The sequence below is a fragment of the Centruroides vittatus genome, unplaced genomic scaffold (assembly GCF_030686945.1).
Source record: "Centruroides vittatus isolate TY-2023 unplaced genomic scaffold, ASM3068694v2 contig_364, whole genome shotgun sequence".
NCBI lineage: Eukaryota > Metazoa > Arthropoda > Arachnida > Scorpiones > Buthidae > Centruroides > Centruroides vittatus.
Genome location: NW_027122188.1, coordinates 4,237,321 through 4,247,329, shown reverse-complemented (window position 1 = coordinate 4,247,329; position 10,009 = coordinate 4,237,321). Strand labels below are relative to the sequence as shown.

General features: G+C 27.8%; 1 protein-coding gene across 1 annotated transcript; it reads left to right on the top strand.

Annotated features, from left to right (window-relative positions):
• Positions 1–5,627: 5,627 nt before the first annotated feature.
• Positions 5,628–9,204, top strand: LOC136975209 (myogenesis-regulating glycosidase-like). Its single transcript, XM_067270245.1, has 3 exons — positions 5,628–5,778; positions 6,706–7,013; positions 7,111–9,204. Exons 1-3 carry the CDS (start codon positions 5,628–5,630, stop codon positions 9,112–9,114), a joined length of 2,463 nt encoding a protein of 820 aa, XP_067126346.1. The 3' UTR covers positions 9,115–9,204.
• Positions 9,205–10,009: the final 805 nt, after the last annotated feature.

Genomic DNA, 10,009 nt, shown 5'->3' with positions numbered 1-10,009 from the left:
CAGTTAACTTAAGGAACAAGTGGAGTCTTTCCCGAGAGGACATTGCAATCCAAATTGAACCAAGAAAAACAGAAGAAAGTTAATTGTGTCAATTAGTGAGGGTACAATCCATTAACTTCTAACTTCCAAAGCTAGAATTAAAGAAGGAGTAAATCAGTAAAGTGAAATTCCTTAAAATATTTTTAAATGCTACCGAGTTTTAGCATCAATTGCGAATTTTAATGATGTGTTTCGTCATAAAAAAAAATCTCCACGCCGTTTCTTGTTATGTTTCCTTCGGTGCGACTAACAAAAATCGATTTTTATTAAGCAGATGGAGGGGAAAAAAGCGGTATTAAAGAATTAACTCGGATAAAGAAATGATTTTTTTAAACATTATTTTCTTTGATAATTTAGAAAGTTTTTAGAATAAACGAAATGAAAAAAAAAGAAGTTGTTTTATAGATTTACTATCGCTGTATTATTGATAGATCTTTAATACTCATTCGATTCTTATGAAGAAGTGAAGGCAAAATATTATTTTTTAAAATAAAATAAGACATTTTGGAACGAAGCAAATAGTCATTTTATACATCAGTGATAGAGTGCATTTTATTCATTTTTTAAATATCTCTTGAGACAAGATAACGAAGTAAAATTAACTCCGTTCGTCTGTTTGCTGTTTTAACTACAAGTTTAGTTTATCGTATCCCTAAGAGAATCGCGAATACTTTATAAAGTTAATTATGTTAATTTGAGGAATATTAATTAAATCTAGATAATAACGTTTACTTTATAGAAAAAACTCGCAGGAATAATTTTAATTATAAATTTTTCTGGTCGGAACGTATTTTTGACAGCAGTACCCTCTAAACTATAAGCAGAAGTTGTAGAGAGTTTTCTATCATGAATAAATTGTTTACTACGGGTATTCTAGAATGAATAAACAATAAATTAAATTATACATATTTCATAAAAACAGAGTAAATAAATCTGATTTATATTTTCTCTTGAAAAATTCATTAGAATCAAGTAATTCTAAATGGTGTATATTTTCTTACATGAGTTAGTAGTTAATAAAATTTTTTCTTACAAATATAATCAATTAAATTATAATATATGCACTATTATAATTGAACAGCATATCAAAGTTTATAATATTTTTTATGTTAATGAACAAAAATATAATAAGTTTTAACAAGTTTACAGAAATATTTAAATAAAAAGAATTTCTTTCATACTTATTTTTCATAAATAAGCAATGCACTGCAAGGTATTCTCAATCCTTATTTGCTAGTCGAATTTTTCAAAGTTTGATTTTATTCTAATATCTAATTTATATCTATTTAATTAATTATTATTATTACACTTCGAACCTCCTATAACGGCCACCTCTAAACGGCTGCCATTTATTTCATGAACGTTGAACAAAAGTGCATATAAAATAACCTTCAAACAGCGGTCATTTTTAAGATTAAGTCAGTGTTCTTTATTCAGGTTTGACTATTACATATTGATATTTTATTTAGGTCTAAATAAAATAAATAAATCTGTCAATTGACCCCCAAACGACCACTAGTAATTTATCGAAGCCCAGATAAATTAATTGACCCCTGGGAGGTCGATAGCGACTGTATTAGAAACCCTTGCGCTACACAATTTACTTGTAATATAATAAATAACATCATAAAAAGTAATAATAAAAACAATATTAAAGTAAAAAGAAACAGTGTAATGTAGTCTTAATACAATAAACACTTTTCTAGAGTATTTAAGATAAAATTTTGATTTTTTTTTAATTCAATTTTTTTAAAAGAAAGTTAATTCTCAGATGTTAAATGGAAAACAATCCCAGCAGAAGTTTACACATGAACACCATTTTACGTTATTTAAATATCCAGTTAGGCTACACCGCTAGTTACTGGCGAATTACTTTGACTTGTGGTCTGATTAATGGGTTCGCTTTCAGTAATAAATACACAGAAACGTGACGGGTTACATCCTTATTGGATGCCATAAATCACATGACTCGCCAATGATAAATAATGGAGATAGTTGGTAGGTAATTGGGTGAAACAGTACGCTGGTGTCACGACATTCTTACACTGATGTAAGAATATGCTCGTGTTTATCGATCGTTAATTAATAGATGCTGAATTTATAATAAAGTTTTCGTGCGTTATTTTAGAACGTAACTATTAAAATCCCGATAAAAGTGAAAAATTACATCATACATCTGAATAAATGTGCCTGATAACCATTTAATGATTTGCACGTAACAATTCCTGATGCGGTTTGGATTTTTTGAAGAAGAAAGGAAAAAAAAGGCGAATGAATCAGCAAAATTAATATTTATAACTTGAATAATGTTTTAAAAAATTCTTAAACGTAATCATAGGTTTAAAGAAGTAGTAAAATTTTATAATTTTCCATTAGTGATTGCATCTTTAATGCGGTTTAAAGCGTGTTTAATTTAACGATGTAAGAATGACAGGTAATTAATAAATTTATCTTATGATTAATTTTACAATATCCTAACTCTCTAGCATAAAAGATTGTCAGTAATTATGATTGATAAGGCATTTTACATGATTTGTAAAATATGAAAACTGTTGAATTAGTAGACAAGAAATAAAAATGTTTGTCTTGGATTTTTTTCTCTTGGAGTAGCTCATTTATTTGTAATCTTGATAAATTTTGTTTAATTATTTACATAAAAAAATAAATAAACTTTTAAATACCGCAATTCTCCATTTTTAAAACAATTGATTGTTAAGAAAGTTTAATTGAAATCTTTTAGAATTTACTAAAAAAAACGAAAAACATAAAAGAAAATGACTGTACTTTAAACAGCAGAAGTCACCAAAAAAACAAAGAAAAAGAGGAATAAGAAACAAAGATTTTTTTGCTTGCAGTCCAGGTAACGAGAGAACTTTCCTTGATTAAAGTAGCGCCCTTTGGGACCTGGAGGGAAAATTTCAGACCCTGTATTTTTTTTAAAGAAAAAGTTGACTTAAAGTTTAAAAAAAAATTATTCAGATTTATTCTATGAGATTGCTTTCGAGATCTACTTAAAATAGAGAATAAAAAGCATAAAATTATAAAATTGAACGTACTTTACATGGTAGTTTTTATAAGATATACGACTCATTGATTTTTAATAATTTATATCGTGTTATTAGATATCTTCTTATTATACACTTATTATTACGTTCTAAAATTGTAATATATGAAATCATAATTTAAAAAATATCTTATACGCCAAATCGGAAAATAAAAATGAGCTGATGAAATATGGAAGCGAGTTGAACAAAGAGCAGAAGCGAAAGCTCCTTCCACCACCCAAACCTTGTCTTCCACTAACAAACCGTTTGTCTTCCTTGTGCTCATTAAATGTGATAGATGAGACACTGCAGGATTAACTGGCATTCAGTGCGCCAGAACAAAACCAAACGCAGGAGATTCGTGTTTGTCCTCAAAGTTGCTTTTTTACCTTATTTTTTCAACTCGAAAACCATTCTTTTTATCTTAACTTATATAATATAAATGTATTAAAACGTAGAATTATATAAAATATGATTTTTATACAATATTATTTGTAACATATAAAAAAAATTATTCGATTTTTTTAAATGAATTTTGTTTTATTATTTTTTTCTTTCAGTTTAAAACGTATTACATATAATTTTTTTTTATTAATTGAGCTGCAATTTTCATATTGCAGACCTATAAATTTCCTCTGTCGTTCGTCTGTCTGTATGTTCGTTATTCGTTAATCTCGAGAAGGGAGTTAGATAGATGAAAATCGAAACCAGACGTGAAAACTTAGGGGCCAGAGACTCGATTAACTATATACGAACTTTCCTGAAAAAATTTCCAATGCTTAATTTTAAGCTCAATATGTACGGAATATAATATTAAAAATATAGAAAATATGTTTATAAATATATAAATCTTACTTTCATACCACAATTAAAATTAATAATAAATTGGTTCTTAAAATTAAATTAAGAAAAATTTACGTAAAATATCGGGTTTATACTTGAATATTTTAATTAATTCCGGAGTAACCTGGAATAAAAAGTAATCTTATTAAAAGTATATATTGATATATTAAATACTTTATAAGAAGCAATATTGCATCGGCTCTAGTTCTTAATCGCTTCTTTAAATTCCAGACATTAACTGCAGGGGGAAAAAAGCAAGAAAAGTGATTTATTGAAGTTAAAACATTCACGAAATACGGAAATAAAAAAGGGCATTTGCTGGAGGAATAAAGATACTATAAATAGAGTTATATTTTTAGAAAAGGAAACGTGTAATTTTTAAAATTTCATGTACTTGGACAATGATTAGCTACACAATATCTGAAGTTTTTTTTATTTTTATTTTTTTGCGATGTCTTTCATTGTCATCCCTCGGGAAATATGGGAAAATTGAAAGAAGATAAAAACGAACGAAATCTGAATCAATTTGTTCTGTGTTCAAGAATCACGCTACGATTCTGATTTTATTTATCTTCAATTTTTCTTTAGGAAGACCACTTTTCTTTCGTGTTATTTCCGAATGATGAGACTTCCTTTCTAATCTTCTTTTCTTTAGTTTAAAAAATAAAATACAATATATGTTGTGTACATTGTGTATTCATCTGCGAATTTTAATTAAACTCTAATAAAATAAGATCAATATCAATCACGATATTCCATGTCGTCTATAATATGCTTGAAAGAAAACAAATATAACCGAAAGATATATATATTATGGAACATTGTCTTCTTTTTTTGTCATTTTTACACGCTTTATTAATTTCTAAGTTTTATAAATAATCGTTTGATGGAATATTATTGTTTATTTTAAAACACTTCAAAGAAAGACTGTTTTTTATGTTTAAAAAAATGAAAGAATAAAGATAATTTAAAAGATTTAATAACTAATATCTCCTCTCCTTTTGCAGGTATGAAACTTTTTGGTTGTTTGCATTCACAGCTTGTTTACTTCGTTACAACGCACTGTTGCATTTCATACACCCTTTATTCATATTCAACATAAACTTTTGTTATATATATACTTAGAAATATGAAAATATAATTGTTAAGTAACTCGAGAGAAGTAAAATGTTTATTTATTACGTGATAAACCTTTCGTTTTATTTCTAATTCAGAATGTATACCGTTAATTACATTTACTTTTGAATAATAATAATAAAAAATAAGTCAATTATTTAGTGCTGCCATCTGTTGTTCTATTTATAGAATCGTGAAAAAATTACTATCTAAAATATATTTGAAATAATATCATAATTATTAATTATAAGAAAATATAGTCTGAGTTTTTAAAATATTGTTTTAAAAAATGATACACCTTATAACTTTTATTCTAAAAAAATATTATTAAATTATAATAAAATTAAGTTTTACAAGTATTAAATTGAACTTTATAAAATTAGCATACTTATTATATTAAATTCATATGAAGTAGCATTTATAAGTTGCTACTATCTCGCCACTTATAAATTCATAACGACGTCAAATTCTTATCTCGTTGCAAAGATAAATTTTACTGATATTGTCGCTAGCAAACAAATGTAAAGAGAGATAATACCGGCATAATTATTTCATTATTTGCCTAAAACCAAAATAACAACGAAAATGGATGGCAGATGGAAATCCTACGCTCATCAGAAAGATGAAGAAGAAGAGCTACGTTCGTTGCCTTTGATGCCAATTTTTTATTCAGTGCCTAGCGAAGGGGGAGAAGGAGACGAATGGCATTTAACTAGTACTGTAGTCAGTAGTAGAAGTATGTATAACTTTAAGCAATAAAATTTAATTAAAGTATATTTTATACATTTGAAGAAAACTCTGATTATTAATTTATTATTATGGTTTCACGTATTTTAAATGGTGTGTAATTAAAATAATTATTTCTATGTTGTAAAATAGTTTCTGTTATACTTTTAATTAAGTTAAGTATTAAACAAAATTTCGGAAATTAGTTATGTAAGAGACACGCGATGAATAATCGGTATGGGGTATCGATACAATGTAAAAGAGCCATTAAAACAGGTTGCTGGAGTTAAATTAAATTAAATCAGAAAATATTTAATGGTTAATAAATAGGACACGACTTTACTGCAGAATATATACACTTGTGATATGATCTTTAAACCTTTCTACCAGTTTGTTTGATTAGCCTATCTACTTTTATAGTGCCGCCAATAAACGATAAGTTAATGTATCGTATCTTCTTCGTCATTAAATATTGTACCACTTCATTGATAATTGTCAAAATAATATTTTTATAAATTATATTTAATTAATTTTACGAAAATATGTTTTAAAATATTTTTGTTTATTAATACAAAATTATTAGATGGTAATTAATACTTTGAAAAACAAATTGGGCAGAAATTCGATAAATATATAACAGAATAATTATTTATGAAATACCCTTTAGACTTTTAAATATTTAATTACAAATTTAAAATAAAATTTTCAGATTATAAAGTTTCTAAAAGTAATAGAAAATTAAGTTGTGCTATACTCTATTTTATTATATACATGTAATAATATAAAGTATATAAGTTAAGTTATTTCTTATATATAAATTTAGATATTGCCTATACTATATTTATTTATTTATTTATTTATTTTTAACAATTGTAAATTTTTTATACACACATATATATATATATAGATTTATATATATATATTCTTTATTCTTTAGACAGACAAGGCGATCTTAGTACAATCGCTAGCTCAGACGATTTGACCTCTCTAGAAACTGCTTCACAAAACACAGATACAGGAACAGTAAGATCAGGGAGATCTTCTTTTAGTAGTACAGGATCCTTAGATTCGGTTGCCCAATCATCACAGCCTACTACACCACAAGAGTCTCCAGTTTCTACTCCAGTTCCGAGAAGAAAAGTTCGAACTGCTTTAAAATTGAATATTGCAGATTCGACATGGAGAAGAAGTCGAGAGAGGAGATCGTCTAAACGCAGTCGTATGAAACAAAATTTGCATGCACGAGTAAGTTTCTTTTTTTTTCTTCTTCTTCTTCTTCTTTTTTTGCTGCTATACTGTTGATAATATTTTAAAGATTTCCTTCACGATTGTTTTTATTTAGAGTACCCGAGTAATCGCCGTTGTACAGAAAAGCAAAAAACCTGAATTTAGATTCAAGGTTGTGTTGTTAGCATTATTCTGCTGTATTGTGGTATTAGTGGCTTACGGTCGTCACGAATATGAAAAAAGAAAACGTCAATTAGTAATGAAAAATATAAAATTTCACGAATTAGATAAAAAGTTTAGTTTACTCAAAAACGAAAAAGTTATAATTGAAAGTAATTTGGGAACCGAAATACCAAATGATTTACATCCTTATAACTGTAAAAAGGCGCATGATTCTGCAATATGTCTAGAATGGATGTATAGAGCTCGATTGAGAATTAAAAAGATACACGATGACGTAAATATAACTTGTTACGATTTCCATTGGGAGAGTTTAAACCCGGAAACAAAGCTTAAAGACTGTATAGACATGAGCCAATCTAATTGGTATGGAATAGGTAATACAAAGAAGATAACATGGCCACTAATTGGATTTTCGGGAGAGTCTAAACCATTTGTAACTGGAGACGCTGTTAAAGGAAGTTTTGGTTCTGTGCTGCAAAGATATTGGTTATCATCAAAGGGAGTTGCTATAAGAACACAACCAGATATACCTTTATATGTCAGCATTAACAATAGCGGCAATGAAAATTTATGTCTGGAAGCTAAATATGATGGCTTTCCATATTACCACCGAGATGGTGCCTTACCTCAACTTCATTATATGATTTGTGTTGCACCATCAATAAATCTAGTACATCAAGGTATATTGAAGAAATATTACAAATTTCCCGAAAATACGACTAATATGGAAACATATATCAATAACACTATATGGTTTCCTTCACCGAAACTTGGTGTGCCACTTAGTCACGAATCTATTATAAAGTATGCCAGTAAGAATTTAGAGCATTTTCAAGAATTTATAAATAATTTTATGTTAATTGATATTAAGTGGCAAGCTAAATATGGCGATTTGGCTTTCAAAGAAAGTTTTGGTGAATTACATGCATTTTTTACTCTTCTTCACATGAAAACGTTTAAAGTTCTTTTATCAATTCATCCATATATCTGTTTAGAATCATCCTCATTTATTCGTTGGTCTGATGAGCAATATTTTATTTCTGATTCTCAAAATCGAGCTCCTCTCCTTACACGTTGGCAAAATAAATTATGTGCCATCATAGATTTTACCAAAGATTCATCGGCTAAGTGGTTTTTAACCCGTCTAGAGAAGCTAAAATCAAATTATGGTATCACTGGATTTTTCTTTACTGGTGGACTAACATCATTTCATCCTAGAAATTACAAGTTTCATCAATTTTTTGTTAACCCAGATCACTTTATCCACAGATATTTAAATCATGCAAAAGAAATTAGCCAAATAATGGGAACGGATATTGGCTTTGAAACCGAAAATATTCCAGCATATATTTCTCTGTTACCACGTACTTGTACTTGGGATTCGCATACAGGACTACGGTCCATCATTCCTTCTGTTTTAACTTTAAGCTTAATGGGATATTCGGTCATTAATCCTGGTTCTATTGGTGGTGATATTCCCATTGGAACTAATGGCACATGCTTGGATAGAGAATTATATTTAAGATGGATGCAACTAGCAATTTTTATGCCCGTGGTTCAATTTTCGATCCATCCGGCAGATTTCGACGAAGTAGTAGTTAAAATTGCAAAAACACTGTTACAAAAAAGAAAAGACGAAGTTCTTCCTGTAATGAAAAATGCATTAAAGGAATCTTTAGCTACTGGAGTGCCTTTAATCCGTCCACTTTGGTGGTTGGCTCCACACGATTATAACGCGCATCGTATCGATTCCGAATTTGTAATCGGAGATAAAATAATTGTTGCACCAATTTTAGAAGCTGCTAAAACTGTTAGAGATGTTTATCTTCCTCCAGGTATGTGGCAAGATAACTGTGGACGAATACAAAGAGGAGGCAAATGGATGCATAATTATATTGCCGATTTGCAAGAAGTCCCTTACTTTATAAAGCAATAAATGCAAATATTGCTGATTTCATGAATAATAACTACTTACTTTGTAACAGGGTACTATATAAATATTAGTAATCGATTTATTTTCCTTTTAAGGCAATGCTAAATATAAACAGAAATATATATATATATATAACTTATATATAACTGTACTTATGATCAGAAAGTGTTTATTGTATGAAGTAAGGAATGAATAATTTCCTTCTTGAACAACATAAAATTTCACTTTATCAAAGGAAAAAGGTGTTCAAAAGACAAATATAAATATTGTTTAAAATTTGTAGATTATATTTTTTTAGTAAATATAAAAAAATATTTTAAAATAATTCTCTTTATGATTACTACAATGACAATATAATTGAAAGTTATAATTCAAAGACTTTATATAAAGTTAATTAAACCTTCAAAAAATTGCGAATAAAGATTCTCATTAACACCCATTATCCATCGTTAATTACTATTTAGCAAGGATTTATAAAAGACGTTGCCAATGAACCAAAAGCAGATATCAATTGACCTTATAGGTGATGCTGTTAATTATATCTTTGCCTATCATTAGATTTTAATGAGATTATTTATTCCGTCATCTGAATTGTGTGACCTGAAACCCAATGATTGTTAATTAATGGTTGTAAGTATATCAATGGCATTGACGTTTACATTTTCAAATTAATCAGAAGCATTTCTATTAATCAAATTTGAATTTATTTTATCGAATTTTAATCTGATCCATATATTTTAACAAAGCGTTGACTATCTATTAATGTCACTACTACCATTATTCAGATCTTAACGATACAATAATCTATGCTAAGAATAAATATAAAGCACATACAAAAAAATAAGTCTATGCTATTTTATTTCTTTTAAAAAAAAAATTGTCTAATATTTTGTTTATT

Bases quoted from the DNA above. Each gene is read 5' to 3' on its own strand.
- LOC136975209 (XM_067270245.1), top strand. From the start codon at position 5,628: ATGGATGGCAGATGGAAATCCTACGCTCATCAGAAAGATGAAGAAGAA. The intron at 5,779-6,705 runs GTATGTATAACT...TTTATTCTTTAG, and splicing joins TACTGTAGTCAGTAGTAGAA to ACAGACAAGGCGATCTTAGT. The intron at 7,014-7,110 runs GTAAGTTTCTTT...GTTTTTATTTAG, and splicing joins AACAAAATTTGCATGCACGA to AGTACCCGAGTAATCGCCGT.